Source organism: Terrapene carolina, unplaced genomic scaffold, assembly GCF_002925995.2.
Source record: "Terrapene carolina triunguis isolate 2854851 unplaced genomic scaffold, T_m_triunguis-2.0 Scaffold211, whole genome shotgun sequence".
In the NCBI taxonomy this organism is placed as follows: domain Eukaryota; kingdom Metazoa; phylum Chordata; order Testudines; family Emydidae; genus Terrapene; species Terrapene triunguis.
In genome coordinates, this window is record NW_020664562.1 from 11,603,441 (window position 1) to 11,618,437 (window position 14,997).

At 42.9% G+C, this 14,997-nt stretch overlaps 1 protein-coding gene across 1 annotated transcript in view; it reads left to right on the plus strand.

Annotated features, from left to right (window-relative positions):
• Positions 1-14,997, plus strand: part of LOC113407347 (protein crumbs homolog 1-like) — a 203,212-nt gene that overhangs the window by 93,945 nt on the left and 94,270 nt on the right. Inside the window, exon 2 of the mRNA XM_029912437.1 lies at positions 12,465-12,660. Within this exon, the coding sequence (XP_029768297.1) occupies positions 12,465-12,660 (196 nt within the window). The remainder of the gene's footprint in view (positions 1-12,464; positions 12,661-14,997) is intronic.

The window sequence follows — 14,997 nt, forward strand, 5'->3', positions numbered from 1 at the left end:
TAGGAGAACACTTCAACCTCCCTGGCCACACAATAGCAGATGTAAAGGTAGCCATCTTACAGCAAAAAAACTTCAGGACCAGACTCCAAAGAGAAACTGCTGAGCTCCGGTTCATTTGCAAATTTGACATCATCAGATCAGGATTAAACAAAGACTGTGAATGGCTATCCAACTACAGAAGCAGTTTCTCCTCCCTTGGTGTTCACACCTCAACTGCTAGCAGAGCACCTCACCCTCCCTGATTGAACTAACCTCGTTATCTACATACTGATTTATACCTGCCTCTGGAAATTTCCATTACTTGTGTCTGATGAAGTGGGCATTCACCCACGAAAGCTTATGCTCCAATACTTCTGTTAGTCTTAAAGGTGCCACAGGACCCTCTGTTGCTTTTTAAAAATCTATGAATTCCTTTATTATCTAATTGGATTTCGTTTGACATCTTAAAGACTACATGGAGTTAGATAAAGCCACAAGAAAAAACAAACAAAAACACCACTATTGGGTTCCAGCACAGCATTTTGAAGTAATGCCATTACATACAGCCACATTTTTCAGGAATGTGTGTCCTTAAATAATCAAGTGATTTTTTTTTTCTTATCATGTAATTCACTCTATGGGGAAGCACTTTCATGGTTCCAGGTCTTTGCTTTAGTCGGCATTCTGATTGTGTGTAATAAACAGTCTCACAGAATGCAGAACTCTGTTCTTGGATGGCATGGGGGGAGGGTTAGCACTATCAAGCTTTTAAAGAAAAAAAAAAGAGCAGCCAACAAGTTTTAGTGGCTGATCTGTAGTGAGGGAGGGGGGGGGGAGAACACTAGACAGTATAAAAAAATTATAGTAGTTGCTTCAAGCGATTCAAATGAATAAGAAATAAAACATGTGGTTTAAAACCCCATCCAAAAAACTCCACAAGGGAGAAGTCAGAAGGTAAAAGCAGATTTCTATTGCTGACACAGAATTCATTTGGAAGCCAGCCCTCAGTTAATATCCTTCATGTGCACAGAGAATGTTATTTGAAGGAAGCTTGTTGCCTTCCTGCCACCCTGCTGCTACCAGTGGGTGTCTCAGCCCAGGCCAAGTGATGAGAAAACTACAGAACTAAGGGAAAGCAGAAGAGGAGAAAGAAGGAAAAAACCTATTAGCAAGCAGCATGGCTACTCTGAAATGATCAGACTTGACCCAGACCTCCTGTTGTACTCAGGAAGCTGTATTTGTTTAACCTGTGCTGTTAGCTCGATCCAGGGCTGGATCTATAGCAAAGGAGATCTGCTTGAAGCAAAGAGGATATACTGGGGGAGACACACAAGAAAAAAAGGAGAGAAGTGAAAAATTAGAGCAACACAGATTGTTGGAGGAAGCGCACTCTGCTGGAGTCACTCCTTTTATCTCAGAGCTCTGCTGTTTCCCAGACTAAGTCTCTGCTCTCCCCGAAATCAGGGACTCTCATTCTGATGGTATGTCTACACTGCAATTAAAAACCTGTGACTGGCCTGTGCCAGTGGGCTCAGGCTCACAGGGCTCAGGCTAAGGGGCTGTTTAATTGTGGTGTAGGCATTCAGGCTCAGGCTGCAGCCCAGCTCTCGGACCCTCTCCCCTTGCAATCAGTACAATAAAAGAGAGTTAGGAGGTGGAGGAAAGAGGTGGAAGCCAAGGAAGGAAAAGAGGTCTCGTATACAAAGCAGAAAAAATTGCACTGTTTTGATGTACAGCTCAGGCATGGCTTCCAGCAGCAATGAGGCTAATAACAATAATTCTATAAAAGGAGTAGTTGACTGTTCCTTCAGCACTAAACTACCAGCTTTTAAAGCCTACTTAACCAAATGATTTATCAGAAGCCGTTTTTGTTATTTTCTGCACCTTGCTGTGAGTTGTGTTAAACGCATAAGCCAGAGGGATTATTGGATGAAAGCCCTGAGGTGTCCCCACTGGTAATAAAAATCCTCATTTACTCTGTCAGAGGATCTTGCCAACTGTTATTATCCTGGCCTGACACCATGAATCACAGTGGGAAGTCATCCAACCTCATCTCATTTCCCTAGGATGTTAAAGAGGTTATAACTTTTGATACATAGGTGGAGAATGCACAGTAAATCTACAGCAGTAATGTTAACCAAATGCTGGAGTTACTGGCTTTAGTTGCTACCAGTTTCATGGGCTATCACTGCTACTTTGTGTGATTGGTATGTTGCATGCAATTCCTAAAATAGCTGAGAAATCTCTCACATAATTCTTACACAAATGGGAGAGGTTAGACTGTCTGAAGAGCTGAAGAATGGAAAATTTAGCATGAAATCTCTATTTTACTATGATAATGCACTGCATGTGTGAAATTATGTGCAAGACGTGTGTCATACAGCAGTTAAATAATGAAGCTCAATTGGTTTGTTAAACCTTTGCTGGATATGCTGGCAAAATGCAATATTTCTCCATTGTACTAAATTATACTTTCATTTCACTTAAGCAAACAGAGCATGGTATAAGAGTCTGCTCCTTGCTGATAGCTGGTCACAGTTATCTTCTTACTGCACACAGCTGAAACTAATCTCCTATTGCCAATAGGTGAACATTTAAGTGTAAATCATCAAATAGGTATACTGCAGTTCCAAAAATAAATCCTATTCAGAGACAACGGAAAAGGCCATTTTGATTGCACTTGGCAACAGATAAAATAGATCTAATAGGCCAAATTCATCCTAGGTGCAATTCCATTTACTACAGTAGAATTATACTTGAGATGAATTCAACACAATGCGAGGATATTATTGCATGCCCAAAACTAAATCCTTACCTTCTTCACTCTGCTTTTTTGCACTGATGTAGTATTTCCAGCAGTAGTGGACATGCCATGCCGGTATTTAGAGTAGCTTTTTAAAACTCCATCCTCCTTCCCTGTTGTGTCAGGGCATTGCAACTATGATGCACTAAGTCATCCACTTGTATTGATCTGTGATTGCACACATGTATTGACACTATGATTGCTAGCAAATATAGATATATGTGCAGTATGGATAATGACCAACTGCTCCAAAGACACAGAACTCCTCTGTTTGAGACAAGTTCTCTCAATTTTCAGTGGTACAAGAGGCAGGATCCACTTTTGAAGCCAGTCATTAGAAGGTAAGAGACTTACACAGGGAGATACGGTATGCTACAGGAGGGCTGACATAGTCCATCCAGCACAGGGCAGTTGTACTCCTCCATACAAGTCAGTTTATAATGTCTGACCATTCTTTCACCCCTGCCATGCTTGGGCAAAATGTAATTTAAAGACCAAAGTTTTCAAATGTGGGTGCCTGTTGTCAGGCACCTGGCTAGGTGACCTGATCCAGTTTCAGAGGTGCTGAGAATCCATACAGCTCCCACTGAAGTCAGAACAGGAGCACTCAGCACCTCTGAAAAAAAAAAAAAAATCCGTCCACTTATGTGCTTAAATAGGGACTTAGGTGCCTAACTCTGAACATCCAGCTGTGATGCTTTATGAAGCCCCACTAAACATTTATCATCTTCTGCGCTCCCTCTCTCCTCACTGGGGCTGTGCATGCAGGTGAATATTTGTGGTCATTTTTTTAAATTAGCTAAGAACAGGATGAATAATGGGCCTGGTTCTGCAGAGCACTTCTGCATGTGATTAACTTAAAACATGTGAGCCATCCCAATCATTTCAATTCAGACTACTCAAGTGCACTGAAGTTAAGCACAGGCTTAAATGATTTGCTGGATCAAGGGCTGAATGTCTTTTCTTTTATGGGTTAGGCCTGTACAATATGAATGGAGGTTTCTGTTGGTGCGGTTTTATTTTAATTGTCTTTTAACTGTAATGCTGCCCTAAATACAGTAAGACACAGGTACACACCTTTCCTTTCTTGTTCTTAAAATATCATGCTTCTGGATGTCAGCCCCACAATGTATAGCATATCACGTTAGGTAGATACATTGAAGTGGGACAGGAGTTTCCTTCTGAAACACCTGGTCACTGGAGTTAATGGACCAAAGGCATGACCCAATTTAGCAAACCCAATGTTCTTGTGTTAATAATCAGGCTGTCCTCTGGCCTGATATTTTAAATCTGGTTGAAGTGAGACTTTTGCACTAGTTTCATTTTGTCAGATGGTTTCCAGTGTTTGAAGCAAGCTGTTAATGAGCTCTGGCAGATTTATGATCACTAGACATAGTTCTGCAAACACATTTTTTACAAGTTCAATTATTCATAGGGCAGCAACCATGGAGGAGTTCCTTGCTGTATCTGGATGAAATGCACATTACCACAAAACCTTAGGAGATCGTTCCAGTTGTAGGCCCCAATACTACACTACTCACATATGCAAAAATCAGTGGTTAATTGAAGCAATGAAGCCTCAGAATAGTGTTGTTTTGCATACATTGAAGACATGACCTATCATATTGTTAGAAAATATACTTGAACAACCTCTGATAATAACCCTAGTTATTTTATGTACCAGTATGTTTTTAAAGAACATCTTAAACCACCAGTGTAAGTATTTACTACTACTGTATTGAAAGATCCCATTTTCAAGGTTTATTCTGATTTATTATGATATCTCCAGCTGTAATACAGAATTTTACAAACGTGCTGCATTTGTTGTTGGCCTAATTAAGTCAGCAACCAAGTCATACAGAGTTTAACACAAGCAGCCTAAAGGTTTGGGGAAAATACTCTTAAATCAAAGTGTACATATCACTCAGTGTATCATGTACACGATCTGTAAATACATAGTTATTTTAAAACTGGAAATTATTTACAACCAATTGAGAACCTTTCATTTTATTTAATTCAATTCAATTAGTACCTATCCATTGTACTAGGTTCTGTACAGATATTACAAAACATATACTTTGTATCTATGGATAAACAGTATCACCAGGTTGCTTTCAGTTACCCCAGTATAAATCTGGAGTAACTCCAAAGAGTTAAGCCTGGATACACGTGGAATGATTGTCAGCATGATTTGGCCAGATATGTCAATGTAGGCAATTTTAATTGTTAAATGATACATTTTTAGTTTCTGTATCAAGTATGTTTCTACTCTGCAAAGTAACTGTAAAAATGCCAGCTTTCCTAAATTCCATGAATTTTCAGACATAGCTCCTTACTTCAAGGGGGGGGGGGGCGAGGAAATCACCTTTTATTGCTATTAATACTGCAGAACAACACAGCTACAGGAGAATAACCTGGATGCCATGATCAGCAGCATTATTAAATGAGTAAATATGGTAAGTAATTGATTCAGACATGGAACCCCACAATGCTATTTCTGTAGGGCAACCTTTCAGATCATAACAGTGCTTTAAAATATATTATGTCCACTAGTTGGGAAATTCTCATTTACAAACCAAACAGATTTTTGTTGTGTGCAAATATAGTCCAATAATTTAAAAAAAAACTACACATATTTTAAGCATATGAAAATATTTTTCTCTGGACCTTATGCATCAAATGTTCAGAAATGGCTTCTAAAATTACAGTCCACCATTTCTGATGCCAAGGTTTAAATTCTCAAATTGGGTAGTTTCACATAAGCACTCAATGTGCATCTGCAAATACAGTTTACACTTGTAATACTGAGTTTTGCATATGCAAGAGCTGGGAAATCAAATGTGCATGTTTTGTTTTAGAGGCTTATAAATATTTGCCTCTATATTGGAAGTCTGAGCATTGATTGAATAAGCATTAGATAGTTAGAAATAGAAACGTATTATAAGAAACATGACAGATTTAACCCAAGGTACATTATGTTGTGCCTGAATATAACAGCATGGTACCCAAGTGCCCCCTCCTGGCTGGGTCTGTCTACAGTCTTTAAACAGTCTCAGTCCTGGTATTGAGCCATGAGCCCTGGTATTGAGCCAGTAGTGGCCTACCCCTACTCTAGGTGCCAGCCCAGGGACCCTAAGAATAGCAGCCACCTAGGGCCACGTCCCTTTAACTAAACTGCTTTCAGTTCCCTGTGCCGCTTCACCAATGCTTTACCCTTACCTCAAGATGCGTCTATGTTCAGGCCCAGCAGCCAGCCAAGAGCCCTTTCTTACTGCTCTGGTCCCTGCCAGCACTGAGCTGTCGACAGTGTTACAGTTCTCTTTGGCCAGCCAGGAACACAAACTACACTCCTTTGACTCCAGCAAGGAACTGACTCTGGTTTTCACTGCGGCTCCTTTTATGCTAGCCTGCAACCCTCTGATTGGCTAGCCCCTTATAGTGTCACCTCCTGATTGGCTGCTTCCTGTGCAGTCTTTCTAGGCCTCTCGGAGGACTTAGCTCCACTGCTCCTTTTCTGGGACGGGTGTGGCAGGACACTGTGGCCTCCAGCAGGGGACCTCTGGGCCTAGTCCACCCCACCACAATGAATAAAACCCTTATTAAATGTCAGATGTTGACTATTAATACTGATGGAGGAATAAAATATCTTGGACATCCTGCCTTATACAATTTAGGAAACTATATAAATAATAATAATAATAATCATTATCATCATCTGTGGAAAAGGGAGCTTTTATGCCTTCCTGTAGTTGTGCAGAGCAGGGTCTCCATTTAAGTCAATGGGGGGTCTATGTATGATAGGAATGCAAGATTAGGTAAATTAAGATTTAGTGCAGAGACTAAGACTATGGGCAGGGTCAGCTCTAGGTTTTTTGCAGCCAGGCAAAAAAATTTTTGGCTTCCCCCCACCCCACCCGCGCCCCCTGCTGCCCCAACCCTGGGCTTTCCCCCGCACCCGACCCGCACCCCCTGCCGCCCCAACTCTGGGCTCTCCCCCCCACCCCACCCGCACTCCCTGCCATCCCAGCGCTGGGCTCTCCTCCACACCCCACCCGCACTCCCTGCCGCCCCAGCACTGGGCTTCCTCCCACCAGTGCTGACTCCGCCCACTCCCCCCTCGCCTCCAGCCAGTCCAGCGCTGGCAGGTTGGAGTAAGCAGCGGGGCTCCCGGGCCGCGCCTCAGCCCAGGGTCCCTCCAGCCGGGGCTCCTGCCTCCAGGACCGGCCGGGACCGGGGAGGACAGAGCCAGGGGACCACCCCGGCAGGGGGCTGAGGAGCTGGGGCAGGGCAGCCCCAGAGGGAGCGGAGTCCCGGAGAGTGGGATGCGGGCCCTGCACGGCAGCGCCCCGCCCTCTATGGCCCCGCTGCTGCTGCTGCTCCTGGCCACCCTGCCGCAGTCCCTGGGGAGCAGCCGCCCTGTGGCACCTGCAGGCGGCTCTGTGTGCCCCGAGGGGCGGCCCCCAGCCTGAGTGTCCCACGCTCGGAGCCCGCGCGGCCATAAGGTGCGGGCGCTGCTCCCCGACGCGAACTGCAACGGCCCCAGGGTGCCCCCGGTGCAGGATGCGCTGCTGCTGCCAGGGCTGGCTCTAGGCTTTTGCTGCCCAAGCGCCAAAAAAAAAAAAAAAGAGGCTGGCTGGAATGCCGCCCCTGAAAATGTGCCGCCCCAAGCACCTGCTTGGTTTGCTGGTGCCTGGAGCCGGCCCTGGCTATGGGGCAGGTACAGCATCACATGATGCAGGCTTCTCAATCCCATCATTCCATGGGTGTCCTACTAGATTGCCAGCTGCTTTTCCACCAAAGTGTGTGTGTGGGGGGCGAGTGCGTGACAGGGAGTGTGTGTGCAGAGGGGGAAGAGACAGAAACAGAGTGTGTGTTGAGGGAGTATGTGAGAGAGTGGGGGGAGTATGTATGTGAAAGAGACCGAGTGTGTGTTGGGGGAGAGTAAGTCTGTCACTCTAAATTCAGACAGCTGCTGGAAGGAACCAGTCATGAGGCAGGGGAATAGGGACACCCCCGATATCAGCCCCCACCTCCCTCCCTGGCTCTGCACAGCACAGCAGTCTCTCTCTGTCTCTCTCTCTCTCTCACACACACACACCCATCCGCCCCTGCCTGCCTGCTGCAGTGTTCCTAGTGCAGGGGAGAACAGGAGGATTCCACATTAATGATTTGGTCTTTGTTGCAGGAACTGAGAGGCAAGCTCAGCTGTCAGAACATCACCGAGCTTTGAAAGGGGAAGGGGCATGCCTGCAGGGCAGCTGAGTTCAAAACAGTGAGCAGAGTGGTTATGGCAGGCATTGTGGGATACTAGGGGAGGCCAGTTATGGTGATATAATGAACGGCAGCATCTACACTGACACTTTGTCGCTTTAAGTTTGCCGTAAAAAGCTTTATGCCTCTTGTCAAGGTGGTTTTATTTTGTCACAGAAACTGAAGAGTTTTGTCACCAAAAGTGGCATTGCACTGTGTCCACCTCCACTGTTTCATTGCCAAAAGCTGCCTTTTGGTGACAAAACTCTGCAGTGTAGACAAGGCCTAAGTGGTGCTGATGCTATGTATTTCACTGATTCTTTTGGCAGACCTGGGCATGAGTCTGGAACCAAACTTTTCCAAGGTTTGGGTATGTTCAGATCTGGAATTTTGTATGTTCTACAACCTGGTTTTAAATCTAACCATTGATGGAGGCTATAGAAAGCTTTTCAAAGCTATCTTGGCAAACAGGGGACTATGACAAGACAGATCATTTGTCCAAGGACTATTTTTGGTTTTCTAATCAAGCTTCTAAAATGTCTGAATTACTCCTTAGTACGCACAAAAAATAATGTTTTAAAATGCATTGTCTTTATATTGCAAATGTTGCCATCTCCTGACCCTACATTAATTTTTTTCCCGCTGTGCCTGGCGGCACTGTAACATTCTGGTCTTTTTCAGAATCATATCTCTAGCAACAATTTTTTTTCCAGTGGGAGTTTCCCATCATATAAGAAATATTAATGAGCTCTAAAGTCATGATATAAGGCGTGCTGTTAGGGTTGATAATTACAAGCAGGATACTTGCTGAAAGTGATTTGATTCATATTGTATGTGCCTGTCTGTGGAGCTCTCAAATGCCACAAATTTGAATACAGTACAAAGACACTGCTATTTTGTCTGTGAACAAATAGCAAGGAGATAAGCAGCTGAAGGTCAGAGCACTGCACTATTCTCACTGCTGCTTCCAGCAAGATGAATGCAGACAATACCTATCATAGCTAAAATGAAGCATACAGCCCTTCTGGAACTAAAGAAAAAAAAGCAGAAAGTAGATCTGTGGAGGGAATTAGGATTCCATGGGCAGTATTTATATGATGTTTGCAGAGGCTATAAAACACGGTCTTGTCATAGCAGCACAGGCCTGGCTTCTGTTCTGGGCAGTGTCATGAACTTTTGGTGTGACCCTGGATAAAGCTTGAGTCATTCAGGCTGATAGGTTTCAATCCTGCTTGTATTGACTTTAATAGCAGAGGATCAGGCTGAGGTGGCATTTCAAGATCCTTGAGTAGGTGCTACCAAACCCCTAGTCATTACTACTACCACTAGCTATTGAGGCAAATGTGATTTTAAAATGGACCTGAATAAAAGGAATTTATTTGTTTTGTAAAAATATTTGTGGTGAAACTTAGGTTTAACCCGGCATTGGGGTTAGTCAAATTCAGCACGAGTTCAAAGTTCAGCAAAAACAAAAGTCAACAAACTCTAATTCTCAGCAAGCAGAATAGTGCACATGGAAACTCAAAGGCTGGGACCATTCTGAAGGAAATCTCCTTCTATTGCTCTAGTCCTGGTCTTAGCAAGGGTGGGAGCACTGGAGTAGAAAGGCTGCTGGTGTTATCATCCCTATGTCACCAGAACTCACTTAGAGCTCCTACCCTTGCTAGCACCAGCAAAGTTGCAACAGTAGTTGAGCATGCGTAGGCGATTTCCCTGAAATCCTCAGTGCAGACAAGGTCAGAGCACTGTGCATCAGGAACAGAACCGAAACGAGAAGGATGAACTCACCATCAGCTGGCTGAGTGCAGAGCCACAACAATTTATGAGGGTGAGCAATAGCCCAAATCCAGGTGTCTGCCCCCTCTGTATCTTAGCATTGCCACAAAACAGGACTGAAGAGGCAATTGAAAGACAAACGGAACTCCAGTCACTGATGAGCAAACAAGAGATTTGTTTTACCCCAGGCTGTTGTTTTAAATTCAAGCCCCTGCATAAGTAGGTAATGGGGAAGAGAGCCCAAGGCTGCACCTCTTGCAGAGGACAGCCATAGTGTGGCTGAAGAGCAGAGACCACACTCCATCCTAGTGCCTCTACTGGCATTGGCTGCCTGAAAGGGAGCAGGGCGAGGGAGGGGCAAATGTGGAAGGTGGAGCACAGCACGCCCTCTCCAAGGGTGATGTAAGTGCTACACTGGTGTATGCTGCTGGGGAGTCCCCACGAGGATTCTTACCCCCCGGCACACATTGCATCTCCCTCCCAGGTGCCCATGCAGGCATCCAGGTCACAATCTAGCCCTAACTAAAGAAGGTGAGGTCAGCAGCATTAAATCAAGATGTAAGCAACATGCTCCCAGGGGTCAGTGAGAATGGAACATGGTTTCTGCTCTTGAGTCCTTATGCTGTACCTGCCCCCTTCTAGAACTCTAATGTATTGGGTGACACCAAATACCATGAATCAACAAGAACTCAGGTACCTAAGGGAGTTAGGTGACCAACTCCCACTGAATGCCAAAGGGAGTTGGGCACTTAAGTCTCCTAAGGCCCCTTTGAGAATCCCAGCCTCAATTCTCAAGCAACAAAACCCCCATTGGCTTCAGTTTTCAACAGATGAGCAGTGCACACAAGCAGCAAGAGAGAGAACTTTGGAATTATAGGTAGGTGATCCTATACATTAAGGGCATGATCCTGCTGCTACTGAAGTCAAAGGCACAAAACGCCCAATAACTTTAGTGGTTCAGAATCAGGGCCTACAAGCCCAATCCTGTTCCTACTGAAATTAATAGAAGTTTAGCCTTCAGTTTAGACTTCAGTATTGTTATTATTGTGCTGTGGTGGTACCCAGATGTCTTAATCAGGACCGCACTGTGCTAGTCACTGAACCCACAATTAATACAAAAAGACAAAGAGCATACAGTCAAATCATATGACAAGGGATGTGGATCAAACAAGCGGTGAGGAAGGGAGAATGACAAGGTAACAGTAACACAGTTATGTTGGGTATAAGCCCACAGCCTCAGCACACCAATTATCTAGCCTGGCAAAACTGTGGGAGCAGGAGCAGACTTCAAGTACTAAAACAGGCAAAGTTTGTAATTTGAAAATAAATGGGCTGGATCTTTATCTGGTGTAAATTGTCATAGTTCTGATTTGCACTGACTGAATATCTGCCCCAAGGTTGTTGGGTTTTTATGTACCTGAAAAATGTGAGGAGGAGCCCTAATTTTTACGTGAAGATTCCATAGTCTGATTTAACAGATCTTAAAAGACATATCTACACCACAAGTAAAACCATGTTGTGTTTAGGGACACCTTGTTCTAACACACATTTTATTTCTCATGTAGAATGGAGTCTGTCACTATGTTAGAATTAATAACACAGGTCTTGACCATGAAGGCTGGATTCTGAATGAGACCAAGCAAGACAGCAAATTGGATTTGAACTTTGACCTTCCTCACCCCCTGCAAAAACATATGCTTTTTCTGAATTACTGTTAGGAGCAAGAAAGCATTTCATTTTTCTGCAAACAAATGGAACACTTTGTAGATGTTGCTCTGGATGCCAGAGTTTCTTATTTTTATGCACTTCTAATTTAATTTTCTTAAATAATAAATATTATTTTTTCTGATGGTTTTAACCTGCCAACTGCAAGTGTACTGCCAGCTACAATATCTCCACTGAATAAATGTGAGTTGTGAAATTTGGATGACATAATCACAGTTTTCAGTGGAATCTCTTGCCCTCCATTTAGCTAACAAGAAAACAATGGTGCTAAAAAGATATTTTAGGAGAATTTCCTGTTCAAAAGAAAAACATTACTTAGCAAATAATACCAGCATCCCTTGGAATAGATAGAAGAGACTTTTTTTTTAACCTGCATGGTATCCTGAATATGGGTAAACATACTTCAGAGCTGAGATAACTTTACAGAACATCCCAGAGGGGCTGTTACAATACTGTATTGTAACAGCCCTTCGGTTGTCAACAAGATATCTCACACACTAGCATATTTATGAATTGCAAAGGGCAATGACCAACACAATGAGACAATCTTCCAATTAATTCAACTAATTGTAAGGCCTACCAGTATTGACAGAGTCCCTTTAAGTGACTAGTTCCTCACAGATGCTATTAAATACAAATGTAATTGTAACATGGTGTAAGTAATCTGAAAATTAAAGGGTTTGGTTTCCATGTGAATACTTAGATAATAAGATGTGATTGTAATTATTCCTTGTGAATGAAAGCTGTTCTGTTCTATCTTCTGTAAATTCCCCCAAATCTGCAAAAATGTAACCTGCAATACCTACTGAAGAGGCAAATTATTTTCTAAAAGAGATACTTGCTTGAAGAAAGCTTACATAAATATGACATTTAAAGTGTTCCCAGAGAAAACCTGAAGAATTAACACTTTGCTAAACTTTTTTTTTTAAAGGTATAAACTGTGAGCTGGAAATTGACGAGTGTTTGTCACAGCCTTGTCTAAATGGTGCAACCTGTCATGATACTTTGGGTAGCTATTTCTGTTCCTGTGCACTTGGATTCCTAGGTGAACTCTGTGAAATCAACATTGATGAGTGTGCCAGTCAGCCATGCCTCAATGGAGGGCAGTGTATAGATGATGTCAATAGGTATGTATCCTAGATATAGGGTAACTTATTCACAAGAAGGACTGATGCTCGTTAACTTGAACACTAATAGGTTGAAATAACATCTGGTTAATTGAGTTGTCAAATTGTTGATTTCATTTACTAAAAAAGAGGACCCAATCCTGCACTGACTTGAGTGCAAGTTTGGGTGCATTAAGAAATGCAAGATTGGGCCCAGAGCTGGTAAACCAATGGTAGTCTGCTGCAAAGACTGATTGCTAGGTGGACTCCTCACATTTGTAACTTTACAAAGTGCTCTTTAGTCAGCTCTGCACAACTATTATTTAAAGGTGAATTCTGCACCATTTTGATAAAACAAATCTTGAAAATCATATTAATCTGTCAAAACTTCAGTTTCTTAATCAAGATGAAGAAGTGTATAAAATATAACATGTTGGCATTGTTCAACTGTCCACTTTGAAAGAATAGAAACATTAAAGAAAAGTGAAAGACAGGGTAATAGTAACCATAGTAATAGACATCACTAGGAAATGTGTAAGACATTTTACAGATACATAAGGCAACAGATCCCTGACCCAAAGAGCCTACAATCTGTGTAGATAAAGGACAGTAAAAAAAGAAGGAAAAGGGACGGATTTAGAAGCAAGTTCCTTTTGCCAAAATTAAGTGATCCTACAAGGAGATCCAAGTGCAACCCAGGCAGGCCAAAAACCAGGTCTTGGCTCTTTGATGATAGCATTACATACTGTACATGTGATTTCAAAAGAGGGGAAACTATGCAAAAGTAAAATCTATATTATAGAAGTTAGGCTGGAAACGATCAGTTAGTTCAGCTAGGTAATTCCTCTGTCAGTACTGGATTGTTCCCTACCGTGTGAATTCCAGTTCTTAAGGGGCTATTTTGAAGGTACCAGTTATAAAGAAATCCACCAGAAAAGCCATGTCATCAAGAGCCTGGGCTTGACTTTAATTCACAAGAGGAGAAAGATCATGTTCCAGCAATGAACTTTTGCACCATATTGCAACATTACGCTAACCTTGTAGAATTCCCTTTCTGTAGTACTGAATGACTCTGAGCAATACAAAGCAATTCTCGATTTTCCAGTGCAGTTCAAGTATAGTGGAGTGAGAGAAAGAGGTCACCTGGCATCTGACACCTGCTCCGCAGAGTCATTTGAAAGCCTGAGACCTTTTGAGGACACACACATATTGTGCGCAGCAATAATGCTCATTCTAGCCAGACCAGATCACACTCATTTACCTACTGGAGACCAAAACTGTGGCACATGTAGGAACACTTTGAAGTGACTGATTATACTGCAGTGTTTCTGGAGGTCAATTTGGTACTCATAATGAAAAAGAATCTGCACACTAATTACATTAAAAAGGGGCTTGGACAGCAGAGCACATTTGAAATACGAAGATAGTTAGCCAGTCCTTTTCCGCCATCCCTCCTCTTATTAAGATGTTTGAGTTAGAAGAAAGCTTTTATTCTTCACAACCTCATTTCTCCTTTCTACCTCATCCTGCAGTGAAGTTATAATCCTTTGATGGGACAGTCTACTGCTGCGAACGTGACTGTGAAGTCACAGATTCAGCATTATGAGCTATTTATTCAAACACTAGGCCAAATTCTTCCCTCATCTTCAGTCTTGAAGCCCTATTGCCTTCAATGAGGTTACATAGGTGTAACATAGGGCAGAACTTGACACACTGGGCCCAACCCTCTTCTGAAACCAGTTTTACATTTTACATTGACATCAGTAGAGTATCTGCTGATTTACACTGGTACCTAACCTGCACCCACAAAATACCAATATGTGCACACACAAAGTATAGTTGTGTGTGCTCAAAGGACCTGATCCAAAGCCCACTGAAGTCAATGGAAACACTTTCAGAGGATTTGGGTCAGGCCTAAAACAAGCACTGCTCTGGACAAGTAGCTATTTTGCACATTGTGAGATCTGATGTAAGGTGCCCCCAGAAAAATCGGTTAAGGGAACACAGGGATTTCTCTTAGAAGCGTACACCAATGAAATCACAGCCCGGGCACTAGGAGGTATGGGTGGGGAATTTAGAGCCTCACTGGGCTTTCTACCCACCCTGCCCTTCTTTTATTAATTATGCAAACCAAATCCTCCATACAAGTTAACCTCAAGGATCCCCTAGCAAATCATTGCAATGTGTAACAGTTGAGTGTACATGAGAAATGGGTACATATGCAGATTTGGCAGTGCAAGCAATGCTATTTGAAAATTCACTGTGACATCATTTCTGGGTCAAAGGAGAAGAGAGGATGGGCTAAAGGGGGATGAATCCCTTCTCCAAATACAGATCTTCACCAAGCAGAAAATGTAT